The 23,619-nt window shown below is 46.2% G+C and overlaps 1 protein-coding gene across 4 annotated transcripts in view; it reads left to right on the forward strand.

The window, feature by feature from the left end:
- MYZAP (myocardial zonula adherens protein) overlaps positions 1-23,619 on the forward strand; it is a 97,701-nt gene that overhangs the window by 17,262 nt on the left and 56,820 nt on the right. For all 4 annotated transcript variants that reach the window (XM_062206001.1, XM_062206002.1, XM_062206003.1 and 1 more), the window contains 4 exons: positions 12,019-12,174; positions 16,070-16,162; positions 19,478-19,591; positions 22,606-22,758. In XM_062206001.1, the coding sequence (XP_062061985.1) occupies positions 12,019-12,174; positions 16,070-16,162; positions 19,478-19,591; positions 22,606-22,758 (516 nt within the window). The remainder of the gene's footprint in view (positions 1-12,018; positions 12,175-16,069; positions 16,163-19,477; positions 19,592-22,605; positions 22,759-23,619) is intronic.

Genomic DNA, 23,619 nt, shown 5'->3' on the forward strand with positions numbered 1-23,619 from the left:
AGCCTTCCTTCCCTCCTCCACCCCGAGGGAGCCTGTGTGTCCCTGAGAACTCCAGGGCTCTGAGGAGCACAGGAGAGAAACCGGCAGGGTAGAGGATGCACCATGATACCTCTGACCCCGTTGGACCAGGTGTGTAGTGGAAGTGGCTCCTGCAGCACGTTGGTGACTCACGGCACAAGAACTGGGGTAGAGAGGAGAAGGGTGGGGCTGCGTATTTCCCCAGGACTGAAGTCCTCTGGGTGGGGGCAGCCCTTGGTAACAATGAGGCTGTCCTGGGTGATTTCATCACTGTGTCCTGGCCAGGTTCCTGGGTTTGAGTCACTGGGAGCCAGAGGCCACGCATCAGCAGGGGTGTTCTGGAGGGGCCACTTCCTGTGATGTGGTTTCAGGGTGGCTGTCCCTCTCCAGGACCCACAAAATCACAAGGCACCAGAAACTCTGGATGACCTTCCCTGGTCAGATGACTCAGGGGCCTGTGGGGTGCAAAGGCCAGGGCAGCAGAGCGTCTCAGGACTTCCAGGGCCCTGTTAGAGCTACAGCTGGCTGAGGGCAGGCCTAGGCCTTTGATGCTCTCTTGGAAGACACTTAACTTATTTAGAGGAAGTGCGATGGCCTGGGGCAGCTGGCCATGCACAAGTGCCACCAGCAGTCAGCCATTCTCCTGTTAGCTCTTGGCGATCACCCGAGAGAGGAGTCACTCACACTGGGAGTGTGTCACAGATGCTATATTCTGCCCAGCTCCTCAGAGCCATGCTTGGAGGCTGTTTCAGGCAATTAAAACTGAGTCGGCGTCTTTTCATGGAGTTGTGGGTTCCTGGCGTGTGGTTGGGAGGCTGCCAGCCCCTAAGGCGGATGCCCTGGCTGCCTGTCTCTTTGAGTTCTTCTCTTTAAGAGATGTCAGCAGCCCTGTGACTGCTTTCTGCAGGGCACAGGTGAGCACTTGGCCGGGGCTTCCACATTTAGAGCAGGCGTAATAATGCCTGGTGGCAAAGAATACGTGAGCTACTCTATGCCAGGGGCCCCCTGCAGTGCATGGCTGTCGTATGGTGTGGGGAGGCAACGACTAACTGCCAGCTCTCTTGCCTTTGCAGGCCGAGCCCAGTGGCCCTTGGTCTTTACTGCTCTCCCTTTCCTTACACTGCCTGGCCTGCTTTCTCCCATTCTTTTTGGCTGTGCTTTCTGCATCCTTTTCAACCTCATTCTGTCCTTCTGCCCCATGAATCTGAGCATCTTTCTGCGGGCATACTGGGCCCTGCCTTGTCTCTCTGCACTGACCTAACCTCCAAGCACTTACCCTAAGATGGCTTGGGTCTGGCCTCTCCAGGGCAGGTGCACGCACACATGTCAGCTCTGTCCTCTGAGCCTGTCCTCATGTTGCCTATGCTGATTTTCCATGTTATTTTTATATGCCAGAATGCTGGTCTTTTAGTGGTGGATTGTCAACATTTTAGTATTAACAACTATGAAATCTGGATCATTTATGTGAATTGGTACCCGAAAGTCCTGAGCAGGCTTAAAATGTGGAATGGGACAAAGGCACACACATGTAGAAATGTTTTGAACATGTCCTTTTGCTGTTGAAGAGACCCCTAAGGCCTCTAACATGCCCATTTCCTGGTTGCCATTGAGAATGAGTATCTTCTTGGGTTTAGTCACCATATATATTTCCCCAGAGCCATTTTGGGTCCCATACGCTTCCAGGGGACCTGATGGAGGTATCTTGGACATGGGGCTGTGGTCATTAGGCAGAACAAGAGGAGGTGAGGTGATTAGAGGCAGAAGGGGCAGAAGAATGGGGGAGGCAGGGGCCTGCTCCCAATTCCCTGCCCTTCCCTGGGAGTCTGCCACCTGTTCCCTGAGCAGATTCCTGGGCTGTCCCTCTCCTCTCATTTCCCCCAGAGCTTAATGCTTGCTTGCTCAGAGCCTGGGCTCTCCTTCTCTGGGATCATTTATTTTTCTTGAGACCTTCTCCCTCAAATAATCCACCCGAGCCATTCAGTCCTAGGCCTTAACCCCCTGTCATGTGAACTGGAAAATTAGGACAAAGTGTATAATATGTATCTCTCCTTTTGAGTAAAATAACTATTTTGTTCCCACCAAATACATGCCAACATGTTGGTGATTGTTTTGATCTAGTGTGCACTGCTGGTTGGCATGTGGGACTCAGACCTATGGGGCAGTTTCTCTCTGTAATCTCAACACATCTAAAACCAACTCAGTAATATGTCCCTCACTTTTTCACAAATTGGTTGCTCTGCCCGCACCGGACAAGTCCACTTGTTGCTTCTTAGACGTGAGACACCTGTTTCCTCCTCAGAGCCCTTGCTGAGGCCCTAGCCCATGTCTGGGTCCCCTTCCCAGCTTTCTCTCAGTTTATCCAAGGCATCTGTGTGCAGGCTCCACAGAGGCTCACTTCTCCTCTGAGACCTTCCCCGACGGTCTTGTGATTTGCTTTACCCCTCCCTAAAAATCCAGGATAGCCATGCTGCACCCCCCTCCTGACTTGATACCTCACCACCTGCTACTAAGAACCCCACATGTCTGGTTTGTATTTCTGTGAAATTTGCATGTAACATTCACTTGGGCATAGGCACACGCCTACAGAATTGAGGCAATGTCATTTTGGTCTGTCTCCTCAAGGCCCAGCTGCTTGCCCTGCACTTAGTAGGTGCAAGAATGACTGTTGATTATGGTGGCAGAGTTTTGCGTTAGTTTCCTAGACCTCCCATAACAAAGCTCCAGAAACCAGATGGCTTATACAATAGAAGTGCATTCCCTACCAGAGCTGGAGGCCAAAGGACTGGAATTCAACTGTTGGCTGGGCTGTGTTCCTTCTGAAAGTGAATGTTAGAATTAAAATCCATAGGAGACAGTTGCAAAGTTAGGGACCCAAGAACGTTACGAATGCATGCATCCACATTCCTATCCAAATCTATATGCAGCGTTTCTAGGCACACACACACACACACACTCACACACATGCATACAGAGAAATAAGGGGCAGAACCAACACCAGCGATTGCAGATTTATCACGATGAACCAGGGACTCACTGGACTGTTGAATTTCAGGGACTCTGGTCTGAGCAGATTCTGAGTCTTTCTGATGGCAAAGTTCTTTGAAAATTGACAAAATATCTTTTTTTTTTTTTTGAAAGACAGAGTTAGACAGTGAGAGAGAGAGACAGAGAGAAAGGTCTTCCTTCCGTTGGTTCACCCCCCAAATGACTGCTATGGTCGGCGCGCTGCGCCGATCCGAAGCCAGGAGCCAGGTGCTTCCTCCTGGTCTCCCATGTGGGTGCAGGGCCCAAGCACTTGGGCCATCTTCCACTGCACTCCCGGGCCACAGCAGAGAGCTGGACTGGAAGAGGGGCAACCGGTACAGAATCCGGCGCCCGGACTGGGACTAGAACCCCGGGGTGCCGGCGCCACAGAGGATTAGCCTAGTGAGCCGCGGCGCCGGCCAACAAAATATCTTAAAGCAGACAATATATTAAGTGTTTTTCACATCCTAGCATTGCAGGCATCCTTCACGGACCTGTTGCTTTTAGAGAAACTCTACATCTCTGAGAACATACAGTATCCTCTTTTGGGCATGGATGCAGAGTTGGGAACTTGCAGAGCCTAGTAAAAGGTTTAAAAGAAGGAATCCCTTGCCATCAGCTTTTATAGTCCCTTTTCCTCAAGCAACCCGGGCTGCATAAGCCTGCTGGGCTCTTCCTTGGTGGGACTGTTTATACAACATCTCCCGCTGTTGCCAGGTGAGGGTTTGCTGCCCTGATTCACAGCCTGTGACGGGGGCTGGGCTGCCCCGGGATAGCGTGCCGGACTATGCTCCTCGGAGATAACAGCCCTGGGAGGAGGGAAGAGGCTTGGGGCTCTAGCCTGGGCTCTGTCACCAGCCGCAGTGTGGCTGGGGCAGTTAAGGCATCTCTGGGAGCTTCGCTTTCCTCTTGGAGCAAATGGAAACACTGGGCTAGAGCCAGTGTTTTCCAAGCATTTCTGTAGCTGTAGAACTCTGTTCAAACTGGGACACAGGGGAGCCATTGGGAAGCCGGTGAAAGTGCAGTGGCTGTGGTTTAAAGTCAGACCAGGGCTGGCCCAGCCTCCCTGGGAAAATTGTTTGCACACCCTCTGCACTATGCAACTCTTCAATTTCTAACCTTCTGAGAGTTTGCAGCTCTCTCCCTATGAACAGAAACCAAGGCCATTTTGCTGTCAGAGCAGATATGATGACTGTCAAAAAAGACCCAAGAAGAGAGGGCTGGTCAGAGAGACAGAATCCTTCAGTGGACATGTGGAGTTTTGTAGGGACCCAGACATTCAGAAATGTTGAGAAACCATGCCCCCACTACTCGGAGCTCCCATATCTGCTGGCATGTCCAGCAGCACGCTGGGGTGTTTGGTGTACATTTCTCTGTGTGTCCCTTAGGCTGCCTCCTGAAGCTGGGGGCACTGTCCCCTGAGGCTGGTCTGGACTGTGGAGCTCAGTGAGGTAGATAACTTTGTGGCCAGCAGATAGCTAACTCAGGTCTGTGACTGGCTGCGTTGCCATGGGAACGTGGACTTGCTGGCCTTCTCCTATCAGTGAAAGTCTGATAGGATACTTCCGTTTTATCAGTCAAGGTGTATACTATGCCCCTGGGTTCTAGAAAAATACTTCCTATTTTTGTTTTCTCCCAGATAGTCTTCCCTTTGGCCTGAAGCAGCTCCTGGCTGCCTAGAAGCTGTAAGGCAGTGTCTTGGAGGAGTGGTCTGTTGGGGCATCATCACTAGAACTGTCCCTGGCTTCAGGAACGGGTGCTTGGCTAGGTTGGTTTTTTTTTTAACCCCCTTCCTCTTTGGAGCATTTAAGATGATCAGTCTTTTTCTGAGTAGGGATTCATTGAGAAAATATTCCCTATTCAGTCTGTGAGAAAAAAATGACCAGTATTTTACTTATTTATTTTTTTAAAGATTTTATTTATTTATTTGAGAGGTAGAGTTACGGACAGTGAGAGGGAGAGACAGAGAGAAAGGCCTTCCTTCCGTTGGCTCACTCCCCAGATGGCTGCAACAGCCAGAGCTGTGCTAATCCAAAGCCAGGAGCCAGGTGCTTCCTCCTGGTCTCCCATGCGGGTGCAGGGCCCAAGCACTTGGGCCATCCTCCACTGCCTTCCCGGGCCACAGCAGAGAGCTGGATTGGAAGAGGGCAACCAGGACTAGAACTGGTGCCCATATGGGATGCTGGCATCGCAGGCGGAGGCTACTGTGCCATGGTGCCGGCCCCAAATAACCAGTATTTTAATGACTCAAAGGTTTTCATTTCTCTGAGGATATGAGGCTGCCCACCTGCTCGCTGTTTCTCTTCCGGGCTCTGGAAAAGCCCTTTTGGGCTCAGCTGTAACGTTCCTTTTTGTCACAAGAAGGCAAAACAGTGTCAGATGTGAGACAAATGATTTGCTGAGTTGGACATACAGGTCAGACAGGCCTGCACACATTCCTGACGGAGCCGGCTCCTGCCTGCTGTCTGGATGGAATGACCTATGGCCAACACTTGTGGTCCCAGCTCGCCTGCTCCCTCTGGCTGGAGAGAAGAGGTCCCACACAAGAACTTTTAGAAATAACCCGTCTTCTGCTTTGCAAGTCATTCAGCTCATGTCATGGCCCTCCTAAGTTATATTGGCAGCTAGAGCATGTGGCCTGCTGCCCGTCCTGGCCTCTGGGGCTGGGGCTGGTGGTGGCAATCCTCCACGTCAGTTTTCATTTATGTTAAGCTGTGTCTCTGTTGCTATCTCCTAAGGAGTCTTATTGACCGAAAGATTTTTTATCCTTTGCAGAAATTGATTTCTAGTGTCTAGGAGAACCAGCTATTTCAAATATCCTGGCATAGCCTCAATTCATCTGTTTGCCTTCCTAGTAAATGTGTTTAGTGAGCATCTATTTATGCTGAGTCTCTAGATAGCAGTGGGTGTGGCAGACACAGTCCCTGCCTTTGCAGAATTATTGCATTGTCATAAGCTATGTTCTGATTTAAGATTTAGAAAATATGATTATCTTTGGCCTTACTAACCTAAACTCACCAATGACCAGTAAATCCTGTATAGCAGGAATTTGTCCTCGGTCACTTTTACATATTTTTTTTTTTCTTTCTGAGTTCCCAAGGTGCTTGCTGCTAAGTCCATCTTTAGGGAGAACAGCCATAGTATGCAGCTGTAGGTAAATTTTTTTAAACTTTTATTTAATGAATATAAATTTCCAAAGTACATCTTATGGATTACAATAGCTCCCCCCCACCATAACTTCCCTCCACCCGCAACCCTCCCCTTTCCCGCTCCCTTCTCCCCTTCCATTCACATCAAGATTCATTTTCAATTATCTTTATATACAGAAGATCAATTTAGCATAACTGTAGGTAAATTTTAAGCTATAAATACTCACAGGAAGCACTAAGCAGAGTGAGTGTCTGTATGTGCTATCGATTGGCCGTGCCTGCTGTTAATTCTGGTATATTTCACTTTGGGATTATGGAATGCCCTTTCAATTGGTTGTTTTCTTTTTTAAAAAAAATATTTATTTATTTATTTTTTACAGGCAGAGTGGATAGTGAGAGAAAGAGACAGAGAGGAAGGTCTTCCTGTTTGCCGTTGGTTCACCCTCCAATGGCCGCTGCGGCCGGCGCATCTCGCTGATCCGAAGCCAGGAGCCAGGTGCTTCTCCTGGTCTCCCTTGCGGGTGCAGGGCCCAAGCACTTGAGCCATCCTCCACTGCCTTCCCGGGCCATAGCAGAGAGCTGGCCTGGAAGAGGGGCAACCGGGATAGAGTCCGGAGCCCCAACCGGGACTAGAACCAGGTGTGCCGGTGCCGCAAGGCGGAGGATTAGCCTGTTAAGCCACGGCGCCGGCAATTGGTTGTTTTCTTTTTCTTATTTGGTAATACCTTTCTTTTTATTACAATATTTATTATGGCTTTTGTTTTCAAAGGACTTTTTTTTTAAAGATTTATTTATTTATTTGAAAGTCAGAGTTACATAGAGGAGAGGCAGAGAGAGAGAGAGAAAGAGAGAGAAGTCTTCCATCCACTGGTTCACTCCCCAAATGGCTGCAATGGCTGGAACTACACCAATCCTAAGCCAGGAGCCAGGAGCCAGGAGCTTCTTCTGGGCCTCCCATGTGGATGCAGGGGTCCAAGGACTTGGGCCATCTTCTACTGCTTTCCCAGACCATAGCAGAGAGCTGGATTGGAAGTAGAGCTGCTGAGTCTTGAACCAGCACCCATATGGGATGCTGGCATTTCAGGCCAGGGCGTTAACCTGCTGCGCCACAGCGCCGGCCCCTCAAAGGAGATTTTTGTCTATTTTTATTTCATGCCCAGGAGACTTTTTAGTAGATTGTGTGTGCGGGTTTACTTGGATTTTTTTTTTAACACCAAGAAGCATTATAAAGAGGTTTTTAAAACCCAGTTTTATTGGTGCAGGTGTTATGGCATGGTGGGATAAGCGTCTGCCTCCTTGCAATGCTGTCATCCCATATCAGAGTGCCAGTGAAGTCCTGGCTACTCCACTTCTGATACAGCTTCTGCTTTTGCATCCTGGGAGGTAGTAGATGATGGCCCAAGTACTTGGGTCCCTGCTACTCATGTGGGAGCCCCAGATGGAATTCCAAGCTCCTGGCTTCAGCCTGGGTCCAGTTCTGGATGTTGTGGGCATTTGGGGAGTCAGCCAATGGATGAAAGATCTGTTTCTTTGCCACTCCCTTTCTCTCTACCACTTCACCTTTCAAATAAGTGAATAACTAATTAAATAAATATTTTTTATAAAAATAATTTATATTATGGAGAGTTTCAAGTGTATGCAAAATTATACTGAATTATGTAACGACTCATTGATCCTTTGTGCAGCTGCAATAACCTTTAGCTCCTGGCCAGTCCTGCCTGCACCCCCGGTTCCTCCACCATGTGTATATAATGAATAAATAAATTCCATCATAAGTATTTCAGCATATTTCTCTCAAGAACAAAGACCATATCTCAGTGTTATCACAATGTTTTTATCATGTGTAAAGTTTAATATTTATCTCACAGGGAGATATTTTAAGGGACACAGGAGGATTAAAAATTCAGACATACATACATTACCAACTATATCAGCTTTTTACATTTTTTTCTGAATTATCTAATTTTGGACCCCAAGCATACTCACATTTTGTAAAAATGATAGCAATGGCTGCTCCTTTGCAGTCTTCCCAGATGTACTTCTTGTGAGTGTGGTAGACATCAGTTAGGTTTCCTTCCATCCAAGAGGAGCAAAGGGTGTTCTGCAGAGTATGTAAGGTCAGACTTACAGACTCTCAGGAATTTGCTAGAGCCTCATCTAACGTCTAAGGCTCCTTATGCATTCACACATAGATACTGAGAATGTCATTGCGAGTCCATTGTGCTGAGATGCTGGGGGTTACGGTGGAATAGCAACAGGCAGGCCCTAACGTGGTGCTCACAGTGGACAGGGGAGCGGCCTCACGTAGGCGGGATTGAATAATCCCTCAGTCATACAGGGGCATGCTGTGGAGGTGGTGTGAAGGGTGAGGGGCGTGGTCTTCAGTGAGGGACAGTTCAGCCTGGCAGCACAGGTGGAGGGGCCAGCCTGTGTGAGTGCCCGCAGGCATCAAGGGGGCTGGTTGCCAGAAGAGCAGAGTGGGGGCAGGGTGGCTGTGGTGGGACTGGGGGTGTGGGGGGACCTGGAGAAGAGCCCCCTTGTTATCTTGGGTCTGTCTTTTCCAAATGGCCCCAGGACCCAAGGCTTGGGTTTAGCTCCCCTGCCCTCTTTAGACTCTGGGATGCCACTGGGAGATAGAAGTCCCTGACTCTTAGCTAGTTTGGATGCATCATAGTTAGAGAAAGACGTTGCATTTGCAAAGGCATAGACACTTGAATACTACCATTTTGGAAGAACTAGTACTATTTACATAGTGGAAATATTGTGTGAAGTAATATATTACATAATGAAATCACTAGGCAGCAAAGGTTTCCCTCTCCTCTTCATAACCGCTCCTTTCCTTTCTCTGCCAGAGCCTAGCAGCTGGTGCAGCTGCCCAGGAGTCCTATCCTTGTGGAGTGCTCCCTGCTCCTGAGTGCAGTCCAGGGCCTGGCCTTTCCCTGGAAGTCTTTTATCTACATCATGAGATTTTAACAGTGTTCAGTCTTAGCTTTTAAAAAATTAATTCCTTGATTTGAAAGGTAGAGTTCCAGGGAGAGGGGGTGAGAGTGAGGTTTTCCATCTGCCGGTTTACTCCCCAAATGATCACAACAGCTAGGGCTGGGCCAGGCCAAAACCAAGAGCCTCGAACTCCATTTGGTCTTCCATGTGGGTGCCAGGAGCCCAAGCACTTGGGCCATCTTCTGCTGCCTTCCTAGGCACATTAGCAAGGAGCTAGATTGGAAGTTGAGCAGCTGGGACTCGAACCTGCACTCATGTGGAATGCTGGCATCACAGAGGGTGGTTTAACCCACTGTGCCACAACCCCGGCCCCAGCTTTTAACTTTTTTTCAATGGAAATACAAATTATCCATTCAAAAATAATATTGGATTTTTTTTATGTAAGGCAGAGTCAGAGAGAGAGAGAGAGAGATCTTCCATCCACTGGATCACTCTCCAAATGGCCTCAACAGCTGGAGCTGAAGCCAGAGGCCAGGAGCCTCATATGGGTTTCCCTCATAGGTGCAGGGAGCCAAGGACTTGGACCATCCTCCGCTGCTTTCCCAAGTACATTAGTAGGGATCTGGATTGGAAGCAGAGTAGCCGGGACTCCAACTGGTGCCCACATGCCATGCTGGTGTCACAGGCAGTGGCTTTACCCACTACACTATAACACTGGCCCTCAATACTGGATCTTTTTCAAAAAAGAAAAAAAAATTAAATTCAAAGTACAAAAGAGTATAAAGGAGAAGGTGCATATCATTTTATTGAGAAAACTCATTAAAGGTTTGGATTCTACCTTTCTGGATGTTTTACACACACAAGTGAATATTCTTAGAATAAAAAAATGAAGATACAAAATACCCTGTTTATCGTTTAGTGTCTCTGGGCCATCTTCTCATGTGTACGACTTTGAGACCCGAGACCTTGTGGGCAGTGTTCCAGTGTCCTTGGCCTTGTTGGTGTCTTCCTCCCTCATTCCCTGGCCTGGCCTGGGAGGAGGAGTCTCTGTGTTCAGACGCCTACTTTTCTCTGCAAACCAGTCTACCTCAGATAGCCTTGCTTTTCAGAAAAGCATTTCACCACACAAAGCCTGTGGTCATTAGCTTGTTTTGCAGGAACTGGGTGGAGTCCGGGACTGAGAGAGCGTGCTTTTGTTTCCTGGTATGTGCAGTTTCAAAGGAGCTTTTCCTCTTCCTAATTATATGTCTAGTAAAATTGGTGATAATTTAATGCCCACTTGTCATTCCATCAAGGACTAAAGCCACCTAAAGTCAGGAACACATTTCAGGGGTGGGATCGTTGCTTGTGGGACCCAGGAGTAAGGGATACAAGAGGAAGCATATACCGGAAACAATACCACATCCCGAACCCAACTGTGTGCAGAAGGGTGGGAAGCGATGAATGTGTTTTCTTCCTTTTTCAAAAGCTCTCATTGTCAAAAACAAACAACACAGAAGAGGTTAATGAGAAAAGTGAGAGTTGCCACATTGCCAGCACTCCGGGGTTGTCTCCTCCCTGAAGGGCCTACTGTTAATGACTTGTCTAGTATCTTTCTAGAATTTTCTTTGATTTGACAAACTTTGAATATTTGGTGTGAATCAAAGTACTTCCGTTTTGCCATAAGTAGTGATTTTTGAAATGCAAACTTTTTATGCTAAAAAGTTTTTTAGTGATCATATGGGACACACAAAGATGTTTGAAAGGTTAGTGTGAGGACAGAGTTGCTGGTATGGAATCTGGGCTTCCGTGCTATGGAATTGCCAAAGTTTCAGTGTTGGCCCCAGCGAAGAGCAGGAGCAGGTGGATTTGTATATGAAGTCTCAAACCTTGGTCTTGGTTTTTCTCTTCCCTCTGTCCCTTCCAAGCTATGGAGGCCCTTATCATGTCCCCTATCCCTAGCAAAAGCTATAATACAGGGAGATGTACTTAACACTTGAATCTGGATATGTGGCCATGAACGAACCATTTAACCTGTCTGAACTTCAGTTTTCTTGGCTATGAAGTGAAGAGGACAATTGCTGTGCCCCAGAGTGGTTGTGAGCAGTAAATGTGCTAAGGAACATTCCTACCTTACAGGAAGTGCTCAACAAATCTTAATTTCCCCCTTTTCTTACTACCTGGGCTTTCAGTCTATAAAACGGTATTACAATTTGGGCATGTTGCCCTTTCTCAAAGGGATATTTATTTCAACAATCATCAAGGCTTTAAGTGAAGGAATTAAGGATCAGCCAGCAGTACCAGGAAGATTCTTTCGGGCAGAAGTCAACGCTGTCTCTGCCTGACGTTTCTGAAAGATTTCATGAATCATCACAACGAGATGTGTACTGGTTCCCCCTGCTTTTCTCAGAATGTGACCTTAGGCTTAGCTCTGCTCTCAGAGGACAGTTTGGCTGCCAGATGATTGCCAGCCTCAACCTCATGCATTTCAGACCACATGTTGGGTTATGAGGTTGAAGCCATACACAGGGGCTGGTCTAAGGGAGAAAAACAGTATTACCGAGAGTAGGAAGTTTCAAACACTTGCTGTTGTTATCGGGGATCACGTGATTACTTCTGGCACCTTTGTGAGAACTAGAAAAGGGTGCCTCCTGTGGAGAGATGGGGCCCTTCAGATGGGCCACGAGGCAGGTGAGAAGTTCTAGATGGACAGAAGGAGGGAGGCCACATGCCAGGGACAACTTGGTAAGCGGAGACTAGGCAGGACTTCTGCTCCCCTCTGTCCCTGCTGCCAGGTGTTCAGTGCAGGGTACAGCCTACATAATCGTACCCACTGGGCCCATTATCAGGTTGTTTTCATGAGAGCTAAAGAGTCATTATTGTTTTTCTTTTTGCCACTTACTTTTAGCCTCCTGACCTAAGCAATGCAGAACCTACCAGGAAACTTCCTCAGGGAGTCGTTTATGGTGTGGTGCGAAGATCTGATCCGAATCAGCAGAAGGAAATGGTGGTGTATGGCTGGTCCACCAGTCAGCTGAAAGAAGAGATGAACTACATCAAGGATGTGAGTGATTTCAAGATTTTTGTTTTCTGCTTAAATGCTGCAAATATATATATATATATGTATATATATATATATATATATATTTAAGGAGGTGGAGTTGGAAGCATTGGTGTGAGATAAGGTATTCTGAAAGAATTCTTAGGATTAGCATTTTGGATGGAAGTATTTTTGTGTGTCTTCATGGTAATGTCAAATAGTCAGATGTAATTCTGTAATGAGGGATGAACCTCTGTGGATGGACATTCTTGAGGCCACCTACTTTTCTTCTTCTGTGTATGCTATGGAGTCTCTAAAGTGGTTTTGCTTATTACATTGGACATACTAAATGTATACATTTAGGCACCTATAACATTTGGATGCTTTTGGTTGTAAGTCACAGAAAAGACAGCTCAAATTTATGTCACATGGCGATGAGTCTGGAGGTAGTTGGGTCCCAGGCAGGGTGTGTCTAGGCTCTAGTTCTAGTTCTCTGTGTTTCTACTGACTCAGACTGGTGGCATCATCTGAAAATATGTAGTGTTTGGAGGAAGAGATGAGGCTACATCTTTGGTTATTTCTTGGAACCCCCTTTGCTGCACACATTAGATTGCCCCTTGTGTCATATTGGCCAGAGCTGAGTCACATGCCCAGTCCCAAACTCAACACTGACAAGGGGATTAGGAAGACTATGGCTGGTTCAGACCAGTCAGTTGGATTGATATGAATGCTGGGAAGTCAACCACAGTAGACACCCAACCTAAACCACTTAGTGCCATTTCTTTGTAACGTTGTATTTCTTATCTTTTAAATTATATGTTCTGTTGGGAAAATTTGGGAAACCCAAAAATGTATAAAGAAGAAGACAAAATTATTCATAACTTTATTTGGTAAGAACAGCATTTTGGAACTTTTTTTTTGATAGGCAGAGTTAGACAGTGAGAGAGAGAGACAGAGAAAAAGGTCTTCCTTCTGTTGGTTCACGCCCCAAATGACTGCCACGGCCAGCGCACTGTGCTGATCCGAAGCCAGGAGCCAGGCGCTTCTCCTGGTCTCCCATGCGGGTGCAGGGCCCAAGCACTTGGGCCATCCTCCACTGCATTCTCAGGCCACAGCAGAGAGCTGGACTGGAAGAGGAGCAACCGGGACAGAACCGGCACCCCAGCCGGGACTGAAACCTGGAGTACCGGCGCTGCAGGCGGAGGATTAGCCTAGTGAGCCACTGCGCCAGCCGGAACATTTTCTTTAAATATTAAAATATTTTATTTTCATCTTATTTGAAAGAGAGACAGACTGAGAAAGACTGATGAAAAGAGATCTTCCACTCTCTGGTTCATTCCCCAAATGCCTATAACAGCTAGGGCTGGGCTAAGCCAAAGCCAGGACTAGATACTCTGATATGGGACATAGACACCCCAAGTGGCAATGAAACAGCTGTGCCATATGCTCACTCCCTAATCTTTTTATGTGCCTGCCTATCTACCTATCTATAATTATTTTTGTCCCACCGTTGTTGTCCCCCTACATTGACCAGTGCCACTACTGCCCAAACCTGACTGATTTGGTGAAAGAGGAAATGAGCTGTCCTGACATTGATGGGCCCCAGAGACTGACCTGTGGCTTAGAAAGTGCTTGTGAGAAGCCGGGCAGTATGGGGAAGGAGAAGGCACCGAGGCCTGGGAGTTCATAGTCCTTGCTTCCAGGCCCAGCTCTGTCCAGCATGGGCCTGCACTCGCTTCTGTCCTCCCTAGGCTTCTGTTTTCTCATGTGTAGATTGTGGGACAGGGAGGGTTCTGATCCTCAGGCCAAAGCCTCCAGCTCCGTGTTCCCTGATTTATTTGGGGGGTTTATGGATAAGATGCAGAGTCATCTTACCCATAAACTGTTGCATGAGCAGTAAAAGAACATTTCTTCTCAAATAATAATTAATAGAAATAATAATAATAAAAATAATAAATAATAATTGCCTAGCAGAAAATATGAGGAAAAGCCAGAAAAAATCACACACACTCGTACGTGCAGAATGGATTTGACAGCCACCCAACATTATCCTACCTCCCAAAGGTAATTTCTAGTCATCCACACTGTTTTGTCCTTTATTTTCCTGTCAAGAATAGCTCAGACACCCAAATTTCCTGCATATTTTAAAAAAGAGCTATTTATTTGAAAGACAGGGTGATGGGGGGGGGGTGTGGGTGAGAGAGAGAGAGAGAGAGAGAGAGAGAGAGAGAGAGAGATCTTCTGCCTGCTGGTTCACTTCCCAAATGGCTACAATATCCAGAACTGGACCAAGAACTCCATCTGGGTCTCCCCTGTGGGTGGCAGGAGCTCAAGTAATTGAGCCATTGTCTGATGCTTAGCAGGTGCGTTTGCAGGGAGCTGGATCAGAAGCAGAACAGCCAGGACTTGAAGCACCACTCCAATATGGGATGCAGGAGATGCAAGCAGAGGCTCGGCCTGCCACACCACGGTGCCCGCCCCAGACTTTTCTAATTCAAATGCTTCAAATAGAATGGTATTGCTTCAGAGGCAAACCTTCTAAGCAGAGTCCAGAGCTTTCAGTTGCCCAAGAGAAAGATACCAGGTTTAGGCGGATCCTAAGCACAAATGACACGTGCCCAAGCTGCAGGGCTGGTTCTGACCTGGAATTGCCGACATCGCTGTAATCTGCAACTTGATCATTAATTTCCAGGTTCCTCCTTCTAAAGCTGCCTTCAAATCCCTCCCTGGCATGGTCATTCCTCAGTGTGTTTATGAGTTTGTTTACTCTCTGTCCCTGATGAGAGACGCTCTGGGCCTGTTGACTTCCTGCAGCGTTTGCCAGTGGGACCAACACCCAGCTCGAGACTGCACCACTCCCACCGATGAGCCATGCAGCGATAGGCTCAGGGCCATAAATGAAAGCCATTCTGCCTGCCTAGAGGAGAAATAAATAAGTGTAGTTATTTATAGAAGAAAGTAGACTCTATCGTTAGAATCCATCTGGGCAAGGCTTGGGATCTTGTCTGTCAGTCTCTACCCATGTCTATTACCATGACAAATATGCAGTCTAATTTAAAACAGTGTGCTCCCATGCAAATCCACCTCCATCCTTAAGTCTCCTTGTGCTCTAAACAATCACAGTCTAATGGAGTTGCTGCCATTCAGCACTTCCTAAAATAGAAACTCTCAAGTGCACCTGCAGAAAACTCTTGAGACTTCTGAGGTCTTTGAGGATTCCTTTGTCCCTCCTAGGGCACCAGAAGAAGCGACTGTTTGTAAAGTTTTTTGTTTTATTGAAACAAATGTAAGGCCCTGTTACTCTTCTGAGTGGTTGGTACCACAGGGTTTGTGTCAACAAGTGTTTGGGGATCACCTTCCTTTCTGTGGTGGTGTGGATTGTTGGTGACTAGTAAGGACTCCGACATTTGCAGGCTCTCTGGGGCTCATAATTTCCTGCCTTGTGTTCCAGACATTCAGTTGTTCTGTGGTGGCTGGAGTAGAGGTAGGGAAAGTTAGATGTTGCCTTTTGCATTTTGGCTTTTGTGGTCCTCTTGGCCATGTGTTTATAGAGTCCTCTTGTTAAAAAATTTCCCCTTATAAAACTACACGATGAGAAAAGGGGAAGGTTGACCAAATGTGGTTTGAGGGTGATAGGAATTTCAAGAAACCATTTTTTTCTTCTTTATCATCTGATAATCAATATTTATTAATAATTATAATTATTTATAATTATGTATATAAGGTTATTATTATTTGGTAATTCCCTTGGTTTATAACTGGATGGAAGGAGTGATCATTTCTCTTCATTTTCTAAATATCTTGTTCATAAGGTTACTTTTTGTGGGTCCTTCTCTCATTAGAGTTTCTTGAAAGTTTTGGAGCTCTTGCATGAAAATGTTATTGTTTAATCTCTAACCAGCATCTTTGTGGCCTGCAGGTGAGAGCCACTTTGGAAAAAGTAAGGAAGCGAATGTATGGAGACTATGATGAAATGCGACAGAAGATCCGACAGCTCACGCGGGAACTTTCAGTAAGTCCCGCGTCACTGATGGGGAGACCTGGAGGAAGGCAGAGCTCTGAGCTTTCTGTGGGGGCCTATTTCTAACAGAGTCATGTTTTAATTGAACTGAAGGAGTATTATTGTAGGACGAAGCTTATTATTTAAACTAAAATTTTGGTGGCAAGAGTAATATGAAAGCATTCCCATTAAAGTCTATTCCTAAGAATTTCTTCTATAGATACACTCTCACATGCTTTATGGATGAATGTATTTATTATAGCATTGTTTATAACAGTAAAAATATTAGAATCCAAATGTCCATTGAAAAGGGAAAAGTAAAATAAATTGTATAGGGGTACTTCAAGAAGTCTGGGGAAATGGAATTAAAAGATAAGTTAATTATGGTGCGAAAAATTTTGAAATCCATGCATACAAGGAAGTCTTCAAAAAGTTTATGAAAAATGTGTATTATGAAAAAAAGCTATACATGGATCCTAAAAATTTTTGGCACTAAAATAGACTTACTTTTAATTCCATTTTCTGTGAACTTTTTAAAATACCCTCATAATCTCTACAATATAATGCACACAGTTATAAATGAAAAAACCACACAAATAAACCCTCCAGAAAGATATGGAAATATTTCAGAGATGTAGCGTAGTTGCTAGAAGGATCATTCAGAAAGTAATTCGGAGCCAGCGCTGCGGCATAGCAGATAAAGCTGCCTCCAGCAGTGCCGGCATCCCACATGGGCGCCAGTTTGACTCCCGGCTGCTCCACTTCCCATCCAGCTCCCTGATAATGGCTTGGGAAAGCAGTGGAAGATGGCCCAAGTGTTTGGGCCCCTGCACCTATGTGGAAGACCTGCATGAAACTCCTGGCTCCTGGCTTCAGCTTGTTCCAACCCTGGCTGTTGCGGCCATTTAGGGTGTGAACCAGTGGATGTAGGACCTCTCTCTACCTCTCCTTCTTGCTCTCTGTAATTCTACCTCTCAAATAAATAAATACATCTTTAAAAAAGTAATTAGTAGTAGTTCCTAGTTGGGAGACAGGGATGCACTGCTTGGTTATCAATCAGAAGGGACAGGAGTCAAAGGGAGAGTTTAGTGTGTACCTTTTACATTTTTCTAAGTGCTTGTACCATGTGAGTATAGTACCTATTCAAAAATGTAAGAAATATAACCAGGGCTGGTGTTGTAGCATAGTGTGTGAAGCAGCAGTGTGCAATGCATCCCATGTGGGTGCCAATTCAAGTCCTGGCTGCTCCATTTGTGATCCAGCTCCCTGCTAATGCACCTGAGAAAGCAGCAGAGGATGGCCCAAGTGCTTGGGCCCTTACACCCACATGAGAGACCTTGATGAAGCTCCTGGCTCTTAGCTTTGGTCTGTCCCAGCCCTGGCCATTGTGGCGTTTTGGGGCGTGATAGAACATCTCTCTGTGTCTCTCTCCCTCTCTCTGTGTAACTCTGCCTTTCAAATGAATAAGTAAAAGTTAAAAAACAAAAACAAACAAACAAAAAAACCCTTCCTCTAGTGTAACCAAGAACCAAGTTCATGCTTGTGACATTAAAAAAATCTGTTATTCTTCCCAAAGATAAAAGTCCATGAATACAACACACTATATGACTGTATGACATACTCTCCATGAGGGCCAAAAGCTGCAGGCAAGAGAAGCAGTTATAACAGTCACGCTGCACGGTTCCATTTGTGACTGGTTGGTGAGATTATCTGCTGAAGGAAGACCTAGCGCCTTGGTTACAGGAATGCCGGCATCTAAGCATACCCACCCAGCACATTCTCAGTGTCATGTAGGGGGACTTTTGTGCAGTTCTTGCCTATTCATGGAAATTCACTGGGCCATCCACCGGCAGACACGGATGACGGTTCTCAAAGCCAAAGGGTGGGGTTGTTTGCAATAGATGCATACATAAGACTACCCCTTGCTGTCCATCACCATCTCCTACGTGTCCTCATTTTCTCAAACTAGAACCCTCCCTGGAATCCCATCTCTCTGCCCACAGTCTCTCCTTTCTCTAGGCCATCCCACTCTCTGCAGGCAAATTAAGATTGCTAATCTGCTACTCTGTAAACATGAGGCTGGACAAAAGCATGTCACTGGCTCTTGGTCAGGGCCTGCTGTTCCAACTCCCCGCTCCCCACTGTGCACTTCCTGCTCTGTTGTGCAGCTTCCTGTGGCTGCCAAAGGCCACACCAAGGCCCACCCCTGAGCCTTGCTGGGAACCCCTACCCTGAGTTCTCCTGTCCCCTCTGCCTCTCTGTATTCAGTCCTCGTTAAGGTCTAGCTTAAGTGTGGCCTCTGATGAAACTTTTTCAAGCATGTTAAACACACACACCCAACAAAGACAGCCACAAAACAACTCTTAAGAATGGAGTGAATTCAAAGTACATTCTTTCTGGAGCAAATAGAAAGAGGACAAAAGACATTTTGCTAGCTGGATTCAGATTCTAGCTTGCCACTTCTGAGCTGTTTGTGTGCAAACCACTCAGTCTCTCTGATTCTGTTTCTTCCCTGAAAAGAGCAGTGTTTGAGTTCTGTACAGTGTTCTTGAGGCTCTGTGCTACAGGGTTGAGGAATGAATGATGCTCTGTGGGTAGATGTGTAAATACAAAGGTACTCAAGGAAGTTTCTAGAAAAGTGGAATTATAAACAAAATGTATTTGGGTGCAAAAAAAAATCCATATGTATTTTTTCATAAATGCATTTTTTCATGAACTTTTAAAAAATGTTTATTTTCATTGACCTGAAAGGCAGAGTGACAACACATACACACAGACGAATAGAGACACAGAGAGAGAAATATTTAATTCACTGGTTCACTCCTTGAATGCTGAGCCAGGCCAAAGCAAGGAGTCTGGAACTCCATGGGGGTCTCCCATGTGGTTAGCATGGGCCCAGGCACTTAGGCCAACACTGCAGCTTCCCAGGATGTACATTATCAGGAAGCTGGATTGGAAGTGGGGTAGCCATGAGTCAGTGTGGCACTCAGGGGTGGGATGTGGGCATCCGAATCAGGACTCACTAACCGCACCACAATGCCTGGCTCTCCATGAACTTTTTGAAGATGCCTCACATGTATGGATTTCAAAAAGTTTTTCACCAAAGGAAACATCTTTTAGTTCCATTTTCCACATTCTGGAGTAGCTTCATAGACTCCTAAGGAAGAGTATTCTTCCCTTTCTACTCTCTCTCATGCAGATGTTGACTTTTCTTTTAAAGTTTATTATTGAGATGGATTTGGCTACTGTCAGAAGAAAGTTCCAGGCAAGCGAAGATTGTTGTATGTGTGGAGTGCTTTTGTGTGACTTTCGCCTCCATCTGTGCAGGTTTCCCAAGCTCAGCAGGACTACCTAGAGAATCACATCCAAGCCCAGTCTTCAGCTCTGGATAGTGTTAATGCCGTGAACTCAGCCTTGGCATCGGACTCCATTGGTCTGCAGGTATTTATCAGCTCATGGTTGGGTGGGGCCCCTTCTGTTATAGAGCAACCAAGCTTAATTAAGAGTAGGCCCTGTTCCTCTGGAGAGAAGTGAGTCACAGAATATCCTCAGCTCATTCTTCAGAGTCCTTTCAGCATGGCCATGGTAGAGACCATGAAGGAAGTTGGAGGAAGAGTTCTCAAGCTGCGACTACACCTTTGTTTATGTTTATAAAATGGGGGCTCAGATCCTGAGTTCAATGCTGGAGATGTCATTTGCTCCACCAGCCTTGTGAGGAATCCTAAGTGCCAAGCCTAAAACAGCACACTGGCCCCTTTTCCCTGTAGCTCAAGTATTATAGGAAAGCCCCCAACACACACACACACACACACACAAGACAGACTTAACCCAAGGCAGTCTGCACTCATTCATAGCAAGCATGTCCCGAAGGCTTGCAGTGTGTGCTTTCTTAAAGTAGAAAGGAGTTTGCATGCGAAAGAATCCGATGTGTTCCAAAGAATGTCTGGTAGTAGCAGAGAGCAAAGCAGAAAGACCCGCGATCCTCCTTCTGTGAAAATGTGTGTTGTCAGACCAGTGCAAGAGAATGTTCTCGTGATGAATTTGATTCTTGGAACTAACCTTTCACATGCTTTCCATTTTGGCTCTTCCCTACTGCACATGCAAATAAACTTTAAAATGTTCAAAACAAAGCATTATGTTCCCTGGAAATGGTTTCCCTTGGCTTTTGTGTCTAAATATAGAAACAATAGTTTCTGCCTCTCCTCCAACTTCATTTGCTGTTTTAGCACTCCTCTTAAAAGTCCCACAATTTCAAATTCTTTCTGGTCCTATGTAAATAATTTATGGGATAAACAAACACATTTTCACGTTGGGATTCTCCATATCCCCTAGAAGCTCGTGTTCTCTGACAGCAGCAGATATGGCATCGGTAGCAACAACAAAGCTCAGCCACTGTCCAGCAGTGGGCCTGGGTGGGGCCCGTGTTTGGGTTTGTCTGGGATGCCCATTTCAGGGGCGCCTCTGAGCCCCACTGTTTCCTGCTGTCTTTTGTGTGTGCCAGTTTTCCCCTGGCCTCAGGCCAAGCCCCACTTTGGGTCTGGCAAATTCAGTAGCCTTTGTTTTCCCTTCCTCCTGCCAGCAAGGGGACTTGCCAGGGCTCCCTCTCCTTCCCTTCAGTATCATCTCTCTCCCAGCCAGCCCAAAAGGGCACTACCTGACCTGGGTTCAGACTTGATTGGTCTCTGTACTGTGTTTCTTCTTAGGACGACCACCACAACAACAAATACTTGCAAGTATTTTCTGGGAAATTCTTGGTTTTTTTTTGTTTTTTTTTTTTTTTTTTTTTTTGCCATCTGATTGATATTTTGGGCATTTATTTGAGAGATCTACTGTTAGAGTAAGGTCAGCCCCAACACAGGAACCCTGATTGGTTTCTAGTTAATGTTCAGAATCTTACTCATGGGCAGCCAAAGGAGCCATATAAAACTGAAAGATGAAACCATTGTTACAAAAAGAAGAGAGAGAGAGAGAGAGAGAGAGAGATGGAGATGGAGAGAGAAGTTTCTGTTTCATAGTTTCCTGAAGGTGGTGGTGGTTGGCTTCTTATTTGTGGAAGATTCCAGCCTCTTCCTCTTGCTCATTCTGCCCGCTGTCATTATTATCAACGGTGAGACCAGGGCCTAGATTAGATTTCATAGAACGTCGGACCCAGAACTGTTGAGATGATCTCCAGTGAACAAATTGAGACCAACAGAGAGACATGACATGCACAAGGCATAGAACTAGTGGAAGAGCCAGGATCAGAAGCCTCCTGGCCTCTTGGTGCAGATTGTAGGTTTTTGTGTAGTTGTGGGATTTAGTTCCTGTAAAGGCGGTGGGGCTCGGTGAGGGGAGTGGTAAGGCCAGGGGATTGCTAAAGCCCTTTTGAAGTTCAGATGTTCTGTGATTCCATGTTTCCAAATGGCTTCAGCATTTCCTGTCATTCCTGATAACTTCCATTAGAAGTTCTCTTTCCTGATTCAAGAAGATTCAGGAATAAGAGGTTTGTTATCGTCCCAAGGGGAAGCTGCAGAGCTGGGGAGGCTTCAGATGGATCATTCAACAAAGAGGACAAAGGTGTGAGAAACGTCACCACCAGAGTTTGCAGATCTTCTGATCTGAGTTTGTTGATTAACTTGAGGAGGCGTGGAGGGTACCACAACCCAGTGTCTGACAGCAGGAGTTCTCGAAGCCATTTCTCTCTGAGCAAAGTTAGCCAGCTAGAAACTGAAGCCGTAAATAGCAACACAATTTGTTTAAATATTCCTGCTTCAGTAGGTGGCGTGGAGCAATAGTTATCATGCTTTTGATAGATGTCAGGCCTGTATCAAATGCTATTCCATGGTGCTTTTTTTGTCACTATCCTCTCTGCCCACGGGGGGAAGCTGAGACGTTTGCAGGCATTGGCACAACCTCAGCCTGGTTGTCACTATCCTGACAGGCGACCTGGAAGTACAGACGTGACAGCTCTTTTCATAAAAAAGGGAGCTATCTCCATTCTATAAAATTCATATTTCATTGTGGGAATATGAAAAATACAGAGAAATAAGAAAATAGTTATCCATAATCCTATCACATAGTGAAAGCTATTATTTGCATTTTCTCTTTAATCTTTCTTGTCTCTGTACATAAATAGTATTTGAACTAGTGTGTAGCCATACTTTTCAAAATGGAATTGTACTATGCTGACTATTTTTCCACATGAAACAATGTGTTAGTAACGATTTTCCTTGGAAAAACTACATTTCTCTCCATTTCCGTCCATCCTAAGTGGTATTGGCAGCGGCTTTGGGACGCTATGGGGAGGCTCCCCGGCCCATCAGAGTATAGGGTGGCAGACCTCTTGACCATGGGAGGCCTTGGGTCCTGACATCTCCCGCAGAGGCATAAGACAAAGATATCCCAGTGCTTGACTCTGGAGGCCTTGCTTTTGTGCACCACTAGACCTTGTTTGTTTTTTATTTTTCTCCAAACAGAAAACCCTCGTGGATGTTACTTTGGAAAATAGCGACATCAAGGATCAGATTCGAAATTTGCAGCAGACGTATGACGCATCCATGGAGAAGCTACGGGAGAAGCAGAGGCAGTTAGAGGCGGCGCAAGTTGAAAATCAGTTGCTGAAAATGAAGGTAAAGACGTGGAGTCGAGATTTCCTGCAAACCTTCTTCTCTTCCCTTTGCCTCTCTCTTCCCATCTTCTACTCTTTCATTTCCTTCTCTCCATTCTCCTCTTCATTAGATTTTCACACCCTCTGTGGCCAGCCCCACAGGGCTTTGTCTTGAAGGCAAGAGGAGGTACCTGTGTCCCAGCTGTCCATAAACATCTTCTCTGGGCACTACTCCCTAGGCTCCTGGTGGCCTCAAAGGCTACTTAGGCAGGCAGTCAGGATGCCCACAGGTCTGGGCCTTCAGAAGTTTAGGGGATATAGCCCTGTGCTGTTGAGATTTTTCTTTGAGCTCCAAAGATCTTCCTGTCTGACTTAACAAAACAGAGGTAAGGGACACACAGTTCAGTGGCACTTGGACTCTGGTCTCCTTCTCAGGAACAAAAGCAGTGGTGGCTGAGGACTCTAGGGAACATCTCTCTTGCCCAGCAGGCTGTGCAGATTCCTGTGCTGGGCCCCCTAGCGCCCTGGAGGTGTTAATGCTGTCCCCACATTTGAAATGTGGACAGATTTCCTGCCCAGGGACAGGGGACCCATGAATGGCTCATGGACAACTTTCAAAACATTATTTCCCAAGTGTATTATTTTTTAACCTAAGTCTGTAGTTTTCAAATTGTTCACTGCAGGCCTATGTTATCTCTTAGGTACTATATCTGCATAATTTATTGCTCAGACCAGAATATGACAGGGAAGGAAAAGTAGTGATTTAAGTAGGGAAACAAACTGGGAGCTGCGGTCCTGCTCGCTATGGGTTTCAGACAGGCTAGATGGAGAGGAAGGGTTGCCGTGCTGCACACACTCTGTTGCTACCCCGTAAGGGTTCGGC

The sequence above is a fragment of the Lepus europaeus genome, chromosome 11 (genome assembly GCF_033115175.1).
Source record: "Lepus europaeus isolate LE1 chromosome 11, mLepTim1.pri, whole genome shotgun sequence".
Classification (NCBI taxonomy): domain Eukaryota; kingdom Metazoa; phylum Chordata; class Mammalia; order Lagomorpha; family Leporidae; genus Lepus; species Lepus europaeus.